This window comes from the organism of the source record quoted next, unplaced genomic scaffold (assembly GCF_019419815.1).
Source record: "Pyrus x bretschneideri cultivar Hongxiangsu unplaced genomic scaffold, Pyrus_bretschneideri_v1 Contig56, whole genome shotgun sequence".
NCBI lineage: Eukaryota > Viridiplantae > Streptophyta > Magnoliopsida > Rosales > Rosaceae > Pyrus > Pyrus x bretschneideri.
This window is the reverse complement of record NW_025999794.1, coordinates 2,675,320-2,693,323: the sequence shown is the minus strand read 5'-3', so window position 1 is coordinate 2,693,323 and position 18,004 is coordinate 2,675,320. Positions and strand designations below refer to the sequence as shown.

Below are 18,004 nucleotides of genomic sequence, written 5' to 3'. Positions count from 1 at the left end.
TTCAGCATAAGTACGATATTCATTGAAGATTAAAAACACATATAAACCGAGGATAGGGTGCTTACATTAGGTTTCAATAAAAAAAAAGCCAACAGGAATTGAAAACTAATTAAGTCCAAATACATAACTTATAAAAAAAAATCTTAAATTTAAATATTGTCATACAAAATATAAATTTAAAACTACTATTTGGATGGTCCTGGTCCATTTTGCAAGACTTCATAACGCCATCGATTGCAACCTCCCGCCAACGCATTATCCATCAATTTCATCAACTGTTCGTTCGTATCATCATCAAGAGTATACTTACACTGTTACACATATATGCAAATAATTAATTCCAACATATAACTAAAAATTTCACAAACTTAATTATTAATCCATCAACAATATACTTACTAATAGTTCATCCATCACAGCCTTCTTCACATTCCCAAGCACATCTTCCCAAGAACGCCACTCAGCAGTTGGACAATTATTCCCCATGGCTAATGCGTTCGCATGCATAAACTCAAAATGTTCCCTCAAATCATGTAGGTTCGCGTCGCATACACTCTCATCCTTGTTTTTATCCACCATCCGAGCACGAATAGAATTTTGAAGAATAAGGATAATAGAATCGTGAAGAATCAAGACATCAGAAGCACATATTTATAGGAAGGTTAGGACCTTTGCTTGACGAAGTCTTTGTCGTGCAAACACCTATATTAAATGCTGTATTGATTCCTCGGTTTCACCTGCAGTAAATGGTCAAAAGTGACAGGAACTTGCACGACGAATCATTGGTCGTGCAAATGCCCCCTTTTCGTCGAGCAAGTTTTTCGCGCCAAACAAAATTACCTTGCGTTTTCTTGCTAACTTTATGCAACGCCAACAATTATTCATCGCGCAAAGTGTTCTTGCGCGACGAATATCTTTGTCGCACAATTTTTTTTCTCCTATCTTTTCTATTTTGCGTGACGAAGTATATTTTTTGTCGCTCAAGTACGTCTTGCGCGACGAAATACTCTTCGTCATGCAAGCTGTTTTTTCTACTAGTGTATTGTGGAAGACTCCAAGGCAGCCATACTTAGGATCACTGGAGTTTCTGCTACTCACACCCGACGTCAAGGAAGTTCAATCACCCACCGCCTGGCTCGCCATGTGCTGCATATGAGTCTGACTACCTGTTCTTGGTTTGAAGAGCCCTCATATTTCATTTCAAATTTACTCTTGTCTGATTGTAATTCTGTTGGTGAATGATGAGTGTTTAGAACCACACATGTAATGATTGAACATTCACCATGCCATCGGCCCGTGGTGGATGTTTTTTTCTTTTTTTTTAATAGTTTGGAGTATATTAAAATCTAAAATCCCAATTATATCCCCTCTCTTGAAACTGGATGAAAACCCTAAAAAGAAAACGTCAATCCTTTTGTTTCTCCATCTCTTCCGTCTCTGGTCGATCTCGGTTTGGTCGTTTTTCCGGTCATCTCTCCCTCAATCAGCGGCAACCTCTCTACATCACTCAGGTTTCTTTTATCCTATGTCTTTTGATTTCATTTTCTTGTTCTGAATAAGCATTTAAATTATCATTGATCATCGAACTTGGAGATGTTTATGCATTCTTATGGCTTACAGCTCGCAAATTTCTCTTCCGGCGTTTCGCTTTCTCACAGATCCATCCAAATGCACACACTTTTCACATCATCATCGTAAATATATAATTTTGAGTTGAGAAGTACGTTTTGATTTCGTAATATGTGCTGCTGTGCATTGCAGTGTAGCGGCTGCAGCCTTATTTTATAAAAATGATGTATAAGAGAGTTCCAACCGGTGCCAACCCTTAGTTTCAGAGTCCCAATAAACTTCTAATTTTATGGCTATAACAGAGTCCCGATGATGATATAATTGTAAAACAATGAACATAATAAAAGTTAATATATTTTTTATTGGAAAGAAAACTTAATTAGAAACCCACGAAGCGAAGAAACTGCCGTTCAAAGTTCCCACCAGTCGCGTGCAGTTATATTTGGTTATCCCCTTAATCCTTCTCTTCACATCGTTCTTTTTTACTAGGACGGAAAAGATTATTCACTGATATCTCTCTATAAATTTGGTATGAATTGAGTGGTCTTGTAGTTGCATTTGGTTACCCTGCGAAATCTTTCTCTCTAACTTCGTTTTTTCTTCTAGGACAGAAAACATTTCTTTGTTAATCTCTCTACGAATTTGGTTTCAATTTTTAGGTGTCTATGGATTTTGATGGTTTGCTAGATGGTGACGAGATGCACTCAAGTGATGATGTGAATGAAGCAAAAAACAGAAAGTGGAAGAGGTCCAACAATGCTGGATTATAATGTTGTGTCAAAGCCAAACAAATTGGTGTTCAATTCAATGACAAAGGACAACATTTTGGTGTTGGATCAGGGAGTTTGAGTTCGTCGGCAGGGATCCTTGCAAGACAACTAATACCAGTAACTTACGCAAGTTGGGATGAGGTTCCTACAATTTTGAAAGATAAATTATGGGCTGCTGTGAAGGTAAAATTTATAACTGAAGCTGTGCTCTTATTTCCTAACATTTGTATATCTTTTAATTTCATTTCAGTGACAACACACTTATATGGAGTTTAAATTATGGATTAATTAATAGAGAAACAAAGGCACACCTGAGGAGGATTTAAATAGAGTCAATCTTTGGATAGCTGCTCGTGCAAGAAAAAATGGTCAACCCGTAAATGAGATAGTGTCAAAGAAAATGGTATGAAGCTTCCGTTTTGAAATTATCCTTGTGTTATTTTTTATTCATTTTTCTTTTAATCTTGTAAATGATTTTTAAATGTATAGGATGACATTAAGTTGGCTAATGAAATGCCAACAACAGACAATGGTTCTATAAAAGATGATGCCTTATCACAAGCACTTGGACCTGAACATCGAGGTCGACTTCAAGGAGGTGGTTATGGGGTTACACCTTCTAGATATGATGCCCAAACATATGCCAGCATGAGTAATCGATAGCTTAGAGACTGACTACAAAATGTCGAAGGAAAATTGCAGGAAGTGTTTGATCTTGTGTTGGCTAAACAACAAAATGAGGTAATTATATATGCAACTTTGTATATACTTATAAAAATGATAAAATATTTACGGCATATAGCTACAGGGAAATATATGCTAGTTACAACTTGTTGGTATCTTACGAGGGTCTTCATGCAAGTTACTAAATTGGCTCGGAAATGGACAAGTTGTTGCAACTGGAGAAATAGAATCAACAAATCCTGAGGCGAAAGTTCATCACATGGTGCTTGGTCCTGATTGCTGAAAAGTTTGGGTAACTGTTGTCAAAGTGGAGAATATATCTTTGTACCGGCCCGTAAGTGAATTTCGTGTCCCGAAGGATGCTAAATCTAGTACAATTGCCTAGCCATCAAAGTACGTCCGAGTTGGAGAGTAATTAGTTGTGGTCAATTTTGGCACTACATGGATAGTACTTTATGACTTCCGCTGTTTATGTATTCATTAGGCACTTCATGGGTACTACTTTATGACTTCTGTTGTTTATGTATTTATTTGGAAACTCAAGTATTTTTAAATTATGTTATAATATTATCAAGTATTTTTTATGTAGTTATTATATTGTAGTAAATATGCAATTTTGTTGGTTATTCTGTACTAAAAGATATAAATACATATATATATATATATATATATATATATTTGTTAAATATTTTTTTTTAATTTTGGAAAATAATTTATAACGGGCATTAGTTGTGGTCAATTAGAGCATGTGGTGTTAGATCTCAATCTACCATGGGAACAATCCGTGGTTATATTGCATTTAACAACGGGAATAGCCCGTGGTAAAAACTAAGACTTTTTATCACATCCAGAATACTAACGGGCACAATGTCCGTGATGGATTGTAATTTATAATGGACATTCACCGTGATAGATGAACTTTTTTCTTCTAGTGATTATCTATGAAATCTAATGCCGTTGCTTTCAAAAAAATACAAAAAAAAAAAAAAAAAAACGTATAAACTTTGTAAAATAGTATAACTCACAAGACAAAGTTAAGGTTTCAAGGAAAATTGTACCTGGCAACAGAATAGCCAAGGACTCTGATTGATACTGAACCAAGAAAAATCCCAAGGGAAGAATTTTCACTTCATCAAGCACACTGGCCTTCGAAACCAAAAGCAAATCAACACAAAAATAAAAAATAAAAAATTATAAATACTACAGAAGCTAAAAACACTACCATCTCCAGTTTTGGTCCAAAGGGCTCTTTTCGGCCTGAAAATGCCAAACCCTAGCCCGAGCTATATTCTTTTGTTCTAATTTTTTCTTCATATATTTAATATACTAAAAATTAGTAAAGCAGTAGTGTGTACCCATCTATTACTGGTGAGATAGAGTATATCGTCCGGGCTACATTTAGAAAAATAAAAAATAAATAAATAAAAAAACACAATGAGAGCCAAAAGTTTGCAAAACTTACTGGGTATTCATGGCCAAAAAGTTGTTGAAATGTCCCACCGCCACGTGATGGGTGGGTCCCCTTGACCCCGCGCGATGATGGTGAGTCCCTTGGTCCCGCGTGTAGGGTGAGTTATCTTGGCTCCATATGGTTGCCGATGTGTGGATCTCCCGCGTGTGACCCACTAATTGGATCCCATGTGAGGGGGCGTGTTGAATCCCACATTGGTCATACAAAAAGAAAAGTAATAGTTTAAATATCCTAACCCCACTCTAACTAATACCGAGGCCTTTTGTGATAAAACCCCACACCTGACGGATTGTGCAGGTGGTAATTACCAAGTTGGAGACAATATCGGTGTTGTTAGAAGTGGGCCGTATGACCCGTCTCTCTGATAATTCTACATGGTATCAGAGCCAGGGAGCAGGCCCGTACTGTGGGTGGTATCAGAGCCAGGGAGCAGGCCCGTACTGTACACCCACGTGATGGGTGGGTCCCCTTGGCCCCGTGTGTAGGTTGAAACCACATAAATAAATATAGATCAAAATTACCGTAAATATTTTTGCATGCACACGTTCAAACAAATTAAATAAGGGTATGAAGATAAACTGTAGTAAGAGGTAACGGGTGCCTTGATCCATCCACATTCACGCTAACAAAACCAGAACTTGACTTTCGGGCACCACCACCGTCAACAAGAATGAAAGGAAACTACATAAATAAATATAGATCAAAATTACCGTAAATAATCGGGCATTGCGCGCCGTGGTTGTTGTCAGGGTTTCCTTACACAAGACGGGCCACGGATGAGATGAGAGAGACAGCACGGAGAAAAATTGTGAAATCAGAATGCGTATTTAATTTTTTTAATTTCTCGTAGGAGCTAGATACCGGACTATCTCGTAGACAGGCATTACTTGCTCCACAAGATACAGGATCCTAAATACAATCGAATTAAGAGAACGTTTCCTAATGTCCTAGGGGTTTCTAGATTAGAAGAATGGACAAGTAATGGTAACAAAATAACTCATTATATATAGGGCCCTAGTGTTGGAACCCCCAGTCCCACATCGGACAGAGGGAGAAGAGAAGAGTGCTTTAAATAGAAATACCTCTCTCTAACTAACATCGAGGCCTTTTGTGATAAAATTCCACACCTGAGGATTGTGCAGGTGGTTAAGTGGGGACAGTATCGGTGTTGTTGGAGTGGACCCTCGGCCCGTCGACCTGAAAATTTCTATACCTAGCTAAGACAAATAATATATAGAGACCTATATATTTGATCTTGTTAGAAAACCCCGATGGAAAAGTGGGATTTTTCAAAAATTTCATAGTTCTTGCAGTCCTAATTTAATTGTGTAAAATTTAAAAAATTCTTATGGTTGAGGCTTGAACTCTTCAATGATTTCGTCCCGAACAAGTTTAATTTGCTTGCGAATACTACCAAACAACAACAAAAATTACGATGCCAAACCTGTTATAATCCAATCTTCTAAATGGACAAAAACCTTGAAATACTAGAATCATGCGCACTGTGTTTGTGCTGAAGACAAAGACTTCAAAATTTTGATTTTGGACAAGATGAAGACTTGAGGTAGATTTCGGTGTGGGGGTGTGTGTGGAATGTGTGAGGTGTAAGGGTATTTTCGGTCAGTAAAGAGGATGTATTACGATAATTTTTTTTGTTTAAAAGAAGTAAGTGTGAAATGTTTTAAATATGTGATGTGTTTTTAGGTACATGCGGTACTAATAAAATAACCCTATATTACTCATAATATCACATCCTAAACTCCAAAATCAAGTTCAAGCCCAAATTTATAAACAAGATTTACAAATAAAATAATATGTCACTAATAAGAACAAACTCATTTAAGTAATAACTCATTCATCAATGCAACTATACATCATGACAACAAATCTAATCCCAAAACCCATAATGTTACATCACATCATCCGCCGTGACATTGAAATGCGCGCCAAGTCCAACGGCCAACTTCCCTCACCAATCATCTTTCTCCACGTCATCATCCAATGCCGTATAATTAACCGAACCTGAAGATCTTCCCAATTCTAATTGTTCAATTCTTTCTTTCCCACGAAACCACCCAACCTCCTCCTAATCTCTCCGTCTCCGAGATCAATCAAAAGAAGATGCAAAGCCCAGATCCAACGGCGGAGGACGAATCCCAGGCCGTCAGCCGCCGCATCCAACGGTTGTCCCTGCACCTGACCCCCAATTACCCATTTCCCCGAAACGACGCAGCTCAGCGGCTTGAGCTGGTGGAGTGCGCTTCCAAGGCGGCGAAGCTGACGGTGGACACAAGCAGCCTCTCAAACTACATGAGAGGCAAGCACCGGGAAATCCAGGACAGAGTGTTGGATTACTTCAACAAGCGGCCGGAGCTTCAGACCCCGGTGGAGATTTTGAAGGACGACCACCGGGAGCTTTGCATGAAGCAGCTTGTGGGGTTGGTGAGAGAGGCTGGGATCAGGCCTTTCCGGTACGTCGTCGATGACCCGGCTAAGCACTTTGCTATTTTGGAGGCCGTTGGCAGCGTCGACATGTCTCTCGGGATTAAGATGGGGGTGCAGTACAGGTGATTATTACGACTAGTACTGCTCTAATCTTTTTTCATTGATTTTTGTGGCATTTTTCGGGTGTTGATCGCTTGGTGTTTTAAGTCTGGGTGGGAATTTTGAAGAAGCTGAGGTTCTACCGTAAAACCAATTGGGAGAATGAGGGTGTTTTTGACGTGGGTTTTGTGGTTTTTGATTATTGAAGTGGTAAGATTTATGCTGAGCATGATTCTTTGTGTTTTATTGTTCGATTTGACGACGTCATCTAACTCCTCGAATAGATTTCCTTCTTGGTAGATTATTTATGGTGTATGTGTTTATTGCACTCTCTGTATTGTAATTGTTTTCGGATTGATTGCTATTGCACTAAATGTTTTACTGCTCCATAAGATAGGCCTAAAATATGCGCATCAGACGCATTCGCACTGCGGTGGAAAGACATGTCCATAGAGATGTAATAGATACAGATGTAATAGATAATGTAAATGGATAAAGAATTATTGCTGTAGATGTTGATGTTTCGGTGTGCTGTTACAATTGTATACACACCACTGACGGATGCAGTTCATGAAAATTTTGAGTATAAAGGGCACCGAATTTGTTTGATTGGTAATCCCCTTCATTGGCCCTTGTTTGGTGTTGTGTTTAGTTAATAGCTTGTGCCAAATCCCAAATGTGAAAATCCCCTTAAATTGTTGATTGCAACAAAAGGAGGGAAACAAGGATCTTGACCAATGAATTGGAGTTGGATGAGTTAGCGTGTTATTTTCAAGTGCTGTGCCATGTCTATGAACAAAACTGTTGGACAAAAACAGAGTGTTGGACCACACTCAAAATCTTATAATTTGGGAGCCGTGATTACCCAACAAAAATTTTCATGCTAGGGAGAGGAAATCTAGTGCTCAAATTTTCCTTCTGCTGTGTCTTTCCCTATTTAATTACATATAGTTAACATTTGGATGCCCTTTCTGAGGGAGGGTGTTTAAAATATAAGTTAATAGCGGACTGCGTCAAGATTGGGACTATAACAGAAAAATAAATTTTATGAACAGTTTGAGACCATCCAGATAGTTTTCATGTGATGAGAAACTTGTAATAGAATCCGTGTTTTGTTGTGCAATTTGAATGTTCTGAGATGGGAAGGTTTTGGAAAAATTGGAAGGTAGAAATTCTATTATAATTGCAAGCATTGTGGAAGGTGGAAGTTTCCATTAAAGTGCAGGTTCTGCAGAGTTCATTGTTCAAAGATCACATGTTTTATTGCTGATATTTGGTGCTTGGATTCAAATGATGTAATTACATGTCTCCTAAACTTGTTAAGGGACCTCTGCTTTCCAATGTTCGTGTGCCAGAAACATAGTGTAATGCTTAATTGCACTAGCTGTACAATATATTTTTCGTTCTGCCCTGATTTTTTTATTACTTGTGCAGTCTTTGGGGAGGTTCTGTGCTTAATTTAGGAACCAAAAAGCACAAGGATAAATATTTTGATGGTATCGACAATATGGAGTATCCAGGTTGTTTTGCTATGACCGAACTACATCATGGTGAGCTGTTTTGCTACTACCATTCTTTCACTTGTTCCTTGTTTAGCATAAGTTGAGTGGTTCTGTGGAAAAATTGGTGTGCGCCACATACACATATGCATTTAAAACGCATCTACCTTTTACAGTTTTTGTTTTCGTGAAAGCCCAGATTTTTATTCTTAATGAATAGTATTATGGTGAGAAGGTCAAATCACGTTCAATAAAGCATCCAATGAGAAAAAAGTTTAGTGTGCAAGATTAAGAAGATAGTTCTCCAAGATTTATCTTGACAACTTGTTAGTTACTTTGTTTGGAGTGTTGGAGTTGATATAGACAGGGTGCTGAAACATTTATAATGACTAACATCCACTTTTGAATCTTTGATTTATTGGTGCTGATTATCCATTTAAAGTTTTTTGAAGAGACTGGTTCGTTGTGATTCTCTATCATCTTTTGCTTCAGATTTCTTAGTTGTTTTTCATTTTATGCTCTTTATTTCTTAGGCACTGTTGTATTACTAAATCCAGAATTCATATCTAAACCTTATTCATTATTTCTTTTCCCTGTGCATAAGGCTCAAATGTTCAAGGTATACAAACAGTGGCAGCTTTTGATCCACTCACAGATGAATTTATAATCGACACACCCAATGATGGGGCCATCAAATGGTGGATTGGCAATGCTGCCGTTCATGGAAAGTTTGCTACTGTTTTCGCTAAGCTGATGTTGCCGACTCATGACACAAAGGGTATTACTGATATGGGTGTCCATGCCTTCATTGTGCCAATAAGGGATTTCAAGTCCCACCAAACTCTTCCAGGAATTGAGATACATGATTGTGGCCACAAGGTTGGTCTGAATGGGGTAGACAATGGAGCATTAAGATTCTGCTCAGTTAGAATCCCTCGTGATAATCTTCTTAATCGGTTTGGAGATGTCTCCCGGGACGGGAAGTACACAAGTAGTTTACCATCTATAAATAAAAGATTTGCTGCCACTCTAGGTGAACTTGTAGGTGGAAGGGTCGGTCTTGCATATTCTTCAGTTAGTGTCCTGAAGATTGCTGCCACAATTGCAATCCGATATTCTCTACTGCGCCAGCAGTTTGGTCCTCCCAAGCAACCTGAAGTTAGTATTCTTGATTATCAGTCTCAACAACACAAGTTAATGCCCATGCTGGCTTCAACTTATGCATTCCATTTTGCCACGTTGCATTTGGTGGAGAAATATTCAGAGATGAAAAAGTTTCATGATGAACAATTGGTTGGTGACGTCCATTCGCTTTCAGCAGGGCTCAAGGCTTATGTGACAGCATATACCGCAAAGTCATTAAGTATCTGCAGGGAATCTTGTGGAGGCCATGGGTATGCTGCTGTCAACCGCTTCGGTAGCCTGAGGAATGACCATGACATTTTTCAGACGTTTGAGGGGGACAATACAGTGCTTCTACAACAGGTTTCGAACAAATCACATTCCCTACCTTGGAATATTTTATTTTCTTTCATCATCTAGAATTTTTCATAGGATAGAACAATTATGGGTACACAACAAGAAATGAAATAGATTTGCCAAAAAAATTATTACAGGCAATTTTCTACTCTGAGTTTTTACTGGTGACACAGGTTGCGGGTGATCTGTTGAAGCAATATAAGGAGAAATTTCAAGGCGGGACACTCACTGTCACATGGAACTACCTCAGAGAGTCCATGAACTCATATCTATCTCAGCCAAATCCAGTGACTGCTCGATGGGAAAGTGAAGAGCATTTGCGAGATCCTAAGTTCCAGTTGGATGCTTTCAGAGTGAGTTTTTACTGGGTTTTATGATCAAAATCCTCTCTTAGTGTATATAACAAGACTGAAACTCTTGTCACATAATTTTTCTCCTGCAGTACCGAACTTCTCGATTACTTCAAAGTGTTGCAGTAAGACTGCGCAAGCATTCCAAAACTCTTGGCAGTTTTGGTGCATGGAATCGATGCTTAAATCACCTTTTGACTCTAGCGGAGTCCCATATTGAGTCTGTCATCCTTGCCAAGTTTGTTGAAGCTGTCCAGAAGTAATTCTTAGATCTCTGTTACTCACATTAGTTCCTTTCCGTTATGATTTTGAGTTTTTAAAATGGGTTTTGTGCCAGATGTCCGGATCCAAGTTCTCAAGCTGCTCTGAAACTCGTCTGTGATCTTTATGCACTGGAGCGCATTTGGAAAGACATAGGAACCTATCGTAATGTTGATTATGTTGCACCAAACAAAGCTAAGGTATTCAAATCTTACCTCGACTAATATTCCTATGAATCATGAAAAGAAGAAATATTTCTTATAATTCTGGTTTTTATGCAATCACTACGACTCAGGATTATGGAAACCGTGTTTAAGCCTGAATACAATAGAAGCAAACATAAAATGTAGCCTGCATGGCTTTGAAGAAATGCCCTAAAAATTCAAATTAGACTGAATTCTCGTTTCTGTTTGCGTAGGCAATTCACAAACTGATGGAGTACCTGAGTTTCCAGGTGAGAAATATAGCAAGGGAACTTGTAGACACATTTGACATTCCAGATTATGTCACAAGAGCCCCAATTGCAATGCAGTCGGATGCCTACTCACACTACACACACTACGTCGGATTTTAATTCCCACTGAACTTCTTTCCTTTTTGAGCAAAAGAAAGCAGGAATTATATGTTTGCATAATTGTCTATGCCAAATTGGCTTAACATAGGAATGATGATTGGTGAAAGGGAGTTCTTGTTCTTCCTTACTGTAAGTTTCGAAAATATTTTTTGGTTCGTTACAATAATTGATCAGTGAGAGTTCGTAGGGAAAAGGTGGTTATATGTCTCACAATGCAGGACTGTATCATGTTCTGTTGTAAAACTATCAGACAGCAATTCTTGTTAGAAGGGCAATTCGTGCTTGATATGCTTGTGTGTGCCAAATATACCCTGTAAATCGTAATTTGCATACGTCTTTATTAACTTTATCAAGAGGTGCATGGTCACTCACTCATGGTCACTCAACAGTTTTTCCTTCTTCGGGCTTCTTCAGTTTTGGCTGTGGTTTTTGATACCCCATAAGGAGGTCAAAAACGACAGTATTGTTCTCTTGATCATCTGGTGACAAAGAAATTCATGTTCTCTTAGAGTTGATATCAAGGGTAAAGAACAAGTCATTGTGCTTTTAGTGTTTAAATATCACCCTTCGATATGCAAGGGTGAGTGACGATGAATTCTTAGGTCACCTAGTGATTAGGAGAACGGGACTCCAAAATATCAAAGTATAATCAAGAGTCGAGATTAAGCGTATAATAATAAAACCAATCGCGAAGAAAATAGTTCAAAATATTGGCGCAAAACTCATCCTAATTCAGTTGTAAAATTGAACGCACTGCCCAAAAACACCAAAAACTTGCTCTTTAGAAACCTATATCCAGTCCAGTCACAAATTCAGGAGATGAATATATGTTTAATTACATAAACTCAGTATCTAACAGGCCTGCAGTTGAGATATGCAATTCGAGCTGCTTCGCTTTTCTGTCTGATATCTTCATACATCTTTAATGATGCCTCCGAAAATTTAGTTAGTCTATTGAGAACCTTTGTCAAGCTTGTATGTACGCAGCTCAGGTTTGGAGACGATTCTTCGCTGTTCTCTTCTGCTTTGTTCTCTGCTTCTCCGTTGTTTGCATCAGCTGTCCCCTGGTTTTTCTGTGCAACAGCTTCTTGTTCCATCAAATGACGCAGATCTGATAAGAAGGTCCTGATTGCATCTGTAAGTTCATTGGAAGGCAATGCTCTGATCCCAGCTGCCCAATCTCGAAAGAGAACAAATATAGGTGGGGCCACAGCTCGCCGAGGGGAAAATGGCCTTCTGCTTTTGGTACGCTCCCGTGGTTGCATGATGCAGTTTTGCAGCCAACCATTGAGAGCTTCCACGTATGTTGAATGGCTGTTGATCCAATTTGCAAAGCTTAAGCCGAAACACTCAATCTCATCCAAAAGTTGAGCCATGACCTGCCTGCGGGAATCTCTTTGGGAAGTCACTGTTGAGCTCTTTGAATGATATGCGAGTGAGATGGTTATATATTGCGCATGATGGCATTCAAGCATGGCCTTCCACATTCTCGTCAATCTACATAAAATCACCGTTCATCTACCCAAGATTATTGATGTTTTGATACAAATAATATGAATTTCAGGACGGAAAATAACCAAGTGGATCCAACTAATGAGAACACGAGGATTCTACTTACCCCTGAGTAAGTTCTAAAAGTTGTGGATGCAATTCTTCGTCTCTCATTTTCTCAATCCGCTTTGATATTGAATCAACAGCATGAATTGCCACTCTTATTCGTGAATGTAGATCCTTCACAATCGCCCGGGTTTTATCAATAACTTGACTGCTACAATCGTTTGCAAATTGATTCCTAAGTTGATCACATTTCCGGTCATACACCTTCCTGATAGATTCACTTGCCTACAAGAACCAAAATAGAAATGAGGAGACGATTATACAAAAAAACTATAAAACGAAAAGCATGATATACAATCAATCTGGACAGCGAAAAAACTCTTTATATTTATCTTTTCTCCTGTATTTCATGTTAGAGAAAAACACAATTCACAAGATACCATTAAAAATTGATGTTTCCAGCAATACCTATTCCATATCCCTATGGACCAGAAGCTTGCAGATCAAATTTCATGGTTCTATGACTACAAGGTTATAGATCAAATTTCATGAGCATTTAAAGGTACATAAGCAGATTAACTGATGCTTAAACTATCTCAACAAAAACCAGATGACAAGATTACAAGATTATCGGAAAATGGACTGATTACAAAGAACAGAGGAAAACAGATGCAAATCACTCACTCATTAATAGGGAAAAGTTTCTGACTTTTTAAAAAGATCAAAATGTGGAATTGAAGGCTAAAATGCAAGGTACGAGGGGTTAATGTAAATGAAGTTTTTTACATCCTCACATAATTGTGTTGAATCAGGGTAAGCAGATCACAAGGAAGTACGTCCAAAAGGATGCTACAATAGATACAATAAGAAAATAAATCTTTACAATAAAAAAAAAATGCAGAGGATTCAATATAGTACCTTTACTTCATCATAGAGTTTTCTTTCCCAGGCATATAGTCTCTCCAGAGTGGAGGAATGACTTCCGGCAATCATGCAAAACTCTTCAATAAAATCACTGCCACTGTCATCGGCATCCTCTTTTGTTACTGTGGGAAGAGGATTCCTTGACGAAGATGACCTCGAAGATGTTGACCGCTTCCAAGTAATAATTTTGGTTCCATGTTGAGTAGGATCTGCAAAACATTTTGATCACATATTATGGTAGGAAAACACAAAGGAGATTCTCATCATTCTGAAAAAAAATGGTCCTAAGTTAAATAAAATAAGGGTAGGTTAAATAAGGCTTCATTTGTTTGGCTTCATCTTATGCAAACGACATGTAACTTAAAGTGAACCAGCTTATTCCACAGTTAATGCCATACAACAAATTCGCATGCTTTCCTGCAGAATACATATATCACACAATTAAACGGATGAAGTGTGTTTATCTGATCTTTATGCCAGAGATACAACTCCTAGCCGTAACATAAATGACGTTTGACTGATCAAAGGATTACTAGGATTAATCAAAACCAAAAAGTGATGAGCAAGTGGGCATAGGCATAAGGAAATTCTTGCAATTGTTAAAGATGTATTCATTTCCAACCCCAAATTACTGAGTACTTACTGAACTTGTAATTAGCTTGAGATTTACCAATTGCAACAACTTACCATGATAAACAAGTGCAGTCTTTCCCGGGCAGAAAACGAGCTGGAAAGGCACGAGAAAAGCCAAAGCAGATGATGTACCTACAATTAATAACTTGAAATGTCATAAACAGTTTATGAAACCAAGAAGGAAAAAAACATCAGACAACTAAAATTATCAATTGCACAAGTAGGTGCTTCAAATTTAATTCACCAACCAATATATAACGTTTACCTTTTGCCTCCGAATATCCAACCCTTATTTTGTTTGACTCAAGCATCCTGGAGACCCCTCTTCCCGATTCTGCAGCCCTAAAGAAACGGTGCTCGATATCCTTTATGCTTGAAAGAAAATCTTTAGCTCTGTGAGTAATAAACTCTGAAGGGTCCTCTCTTTCTGCACATAAATCCTTCTCCCCCACATTCTTCTCCCTCTTTGAACCAGACTGCTCAACACCGACTTTGCCTGTCAAACTTGTAGCTCCACCATTGGCACTGCATCCCACAACTAACTGTCTCCCTTCACCATTGCCTGTTTGCAGAGACCCATCAACTCCTGAGTCTAGCGAATTCGCATTACCATCTACACTACTATCGTTTTGGTTCATTGAATTACCAGAAACTTCAAAATGTTCCTTATTTCCATCTAATCCAACCTTTGCCCATCTTCCCATCTCCTCCACACTATGACTAGCTTCTTCACTCCTCCCCTGTCTCCACCCTTTGACATCATCAAAATTCACATCCACTCCACTACTTCCCACAAACCTAAAGCTCTCACTCTCATCCACAGGATCAAAGTAATCCCAGGAAGAATCTTCATCCGGCAGAGGAGGAGGCGGCGGCGGCAGTGGAATATCCTCATCCACGTAACTACTGCTAACCGGATTGAACCTTACCGTCACAGCAGCAGCACCTCCTGACCTCATATAACTCAACCTTGCCACAGGAGGCGAAGCGGGCCTCTCGTTGCACAGAGGCGAGTCCGAAGCGTCGGCCAAAGGTGACGGCGACGGCGAGGGGTAGGAGGAGTGCGATGGGGTCTTGTCGGAGGTGGACAGAGACGACTCTAGCAACACCTCAGCCTCGGCGTAGCGGCGGAGGGCAATGCCAATGTTTCTTAGAGAGTTGGTGTAAGATACATGAGAAGCTGCTAAAGCATACCTTGAATCAATTGCTTGCTTGATCAATCTCTTACGCTCTCTGCACAGACGCAGAGCTTCGTCCTTCTCGGTTTTGGAGTTCGTCGCACCCATTTTTTGACGGAAAATGTGGCTACCAGTTCACAAAAGAACGCTCATTTTCTCAGTAACCAAACAAGACTTCCTAAAAGGAAAGAGAACCCATTTCACTGGAAGCATAAACAGCCCAAATTTTCAATAAAATCTGTAAAAACACAAAGAAAAACCCTCACTTTAAACCCCAAACCCCAAAAGCAAATGTGGGTTTTGCAGTAAATGAAAACCCAGTCGGGGAAAACTAAAAACTTGCAAGATAGCTACTCAGGGGAGAAGAGTAGCCGTTTTCATGGAAGGAAGGGAAGGAAGAGAGCAGCAGCAGGAGTGTGCAGAGGCAACCTGTTGGAGTGGTTGGGGGTCATCAGTGAGAAGCCATTAACGGAAAACTTCAAACCCCGACGGATTGAAGGCAATGAATGCGAAAGCTGACTCCCCCACACGCAAACAAAAATAAAAATCAGCAAGAAAAAAAAATAGAAACTGAGCGTGTCAAGAGGACAAAGGTGAAGAAAATGTGAAAAGAAAAAGCAGAGAGCCTCGTACTCTGTGTCTGATTTCTTGGAAAATTATCTAGGGAAAAAAAACCTTTTTATCTCTTTCTTACTTTTCTCTGTTTTATCTTTCTTTGTGTGCAAAATTAGAATTAATTGAAAAAGAAAAACGTTTTAAGAAATATTATTGCTCGCTACCTTCTGGTGATATTGCTTTATTTATTTTCGTTACATAATTTTAAAATTTAAAATTTGTACTTATCCAATCTGCATTTGTATTAGGAAGCGGGTCTTCACTAACGGGTGAAAATAAGTTGAATCCTTATATAAGGTCATGGGTTAGAACTTCTTTAATGGCTGACTTAACATTTAATCTAATAAAATCTATAACAAAAATTGTCACATCCCCCGGGCTCGACTCTACCATAACACGATATTGTCCGCTTTGGGCCCCAACCATGCTCTCACGGTTTTATTTTTGGGAACTCATCCTTATATAAGGTCGTAGGTTAGAACTTCTTTAATGGCTGACTTAACATTTAATCTAATAAAATCTATAACAAAAATTGTCACACCCCCGCCAGAGCTCGACTCTACCGTAGCACAATATTGTCCGCTTTGGGCCCCAACCACGTCCTCACGGTTTTGTTTCTGGAAACTCACACGAGAACTTCCTAGTGGGTCATCCATCCTAAGAATGCTCTCACTCGAACTCGATTAACTTCGAAGTTCCGATAGAACCCGAAGCCAGTGAACTCTTAAAATGGCCTGTGCTAAGTAGAGATGGGAATATACGTATAAGGCTTACAGGATCCACTCCCCTGGACGATGTGTGATGTTACAAAAAATCTACATTTTTAATTGTGAGTAATTAAATATAAAAAAATAACTTATATAAAATAAATTTACTGTCAAATAAATTTACTGTCAAATACATTGTTAAATTTTCTTCAAATGAATTATTGATCAAGACTCCTCGATTGGAGTGAATTCGTTTTCTGTAAACTTGTAAGCTGTTCACATTGGAAGGAGGTTGAATATGCATTGCATCACAAAAAATATCGCTTTTAACAGGAAAAGACAAAGTTAATCGGTGGGTGTCAGAAAATAATAGAGTTAATTTCAATATTTTATTGGTAATGGTTCAGATGACAGAATTGCCCTCAGGTTTCAAGTATAACGGCTCCTTAAATTCCAATTATTGGAAATTACATGCTCTTCTTTTTCTTTCTGCATATAAAAAAAAAAAAAAGGAAAAATTTGAAATAGATCCAATTTTATAGACTACCTTTTGAAATAGGTTCAATTTTTAGTGACTTTTGATTTTTGAAATAGGTCCAATTTTTAGTTATTTTGGACCCATTTCAAAAAACCCCATCACTATTTAAATTAAATGCACACAATGTTTGAAATATCTTGCATATGCTTAATATTTTCACAGAAATATCAAAAAATTCAAGAAACGATATGGAAAGAGAGGGTGAAGTTTAAATTCCACCCCATATCTGCGATATTTTCGGAAATTAGTCAATTGCCTTGATATTTTTCGATATTTTAAGGAAATATTTAGGATTTACAGACAATTTGCAAAAAGTTTGCAGGAAATATCCATTAGCCTATGCATTTTTTTATCTTTTAATTTCTTTCTTTATGGTATTAGTTTACTTCAATAAAACTTGTGTTGCTTTCATGGTGAAAATTTAAATTAAGTTATGTATAATTTATTCTTTCTAGTGAAATGTTTTATTTTATTACTTGTCATTAAAATGAAGTTTTTCTTCTCACATATCACAAACTTATTGTTCACATGGTATCTAATCATTAATTATTGATTCATACGTGTGTTGTGGCTTCATATGACATTCCCTAAAAAATAATTTTAAATTTTCATGTTTTTGAGCAAATTTCCATCATTTTTATCGAAGACAAT

At 38.1% G+C, this 18,004-nt stretch overlaps 2 protein-coding genes and 1 long non-coding RNA gene across 3 annotated transcripts; 2 read left to right on the top strand and 1 right to left on the bottom strand.

Annotated features, from left to right (window-relative positions):
* The first annotated feature begins 937 nt into the window (after positions 1-937).
* On the top strand, positions 938-3,607 carry LOC125471035. The gene is made up of 4 exons (XR_007253343.1): positions 938-1,511; positions 2,257-2,522; positions 2,635-2,742; positions 2,829-3,607. It is a non-coding gene; the product is annotated as an uncharacterized LOC125471035 (long non-coding RNA).
* Positions 3,608-6,530: 2,923 nt separating this feature from the next.
* Positions 6,531-11,489, top strand: LOC103967012 (acyl-coenzyme A oxidase, peroxisomal-like). Its single transcript, XM_009380255.3, has 7 exons — positions 6,531-7,061; positions 8,473-8,588; positions 9,142-10,022; positions 10,190-10,369; positions 10,459-10,625; positions 10,704-10,827; positions 11,046-11,489. Exons 1-7 carry the CDS (start codon positions 6,616-6,618, stop codon positions 11,199-11,201), a joined length of 2,070 nt encoding a protein of 689 aa, XP_009378530.1. The 5' UTR covers positions 6,531-6,615; the 3' UTR covers positions 11,202-11,489.
* Positions 11,490-11,961: 472 nt separating this feature from the next.
* LOC103967013 (protein ALTERED PHOSPHATE STARVATION RESPONSE 1-like) lies at positions 11,962-16,106 on the bottom strand. Its single transcript, XM_009380256.3, has 5 exons — positions 14,581-16,106; positions 14,370-14,447; positions 13,677-13,891; positions 12,820-13,043; positions 11,962-12,698 (listed from the first exon to the last, which is right to left on the bottom strand). Exons 1-5 carry the CDS (start codon positions 15,599-15,601, stop codon positions 12,047-12,049), a joined length of 2,190 nt encoding a protein of 729 aa, XP_009378531.1. The 5' UTR covers positions 15,602-16,106; the 3' UTR covers positions 11,962-12,046.
* Between the last annotated feature and the right edge of the window lie 1,898 nt (positions 16,107-18,004).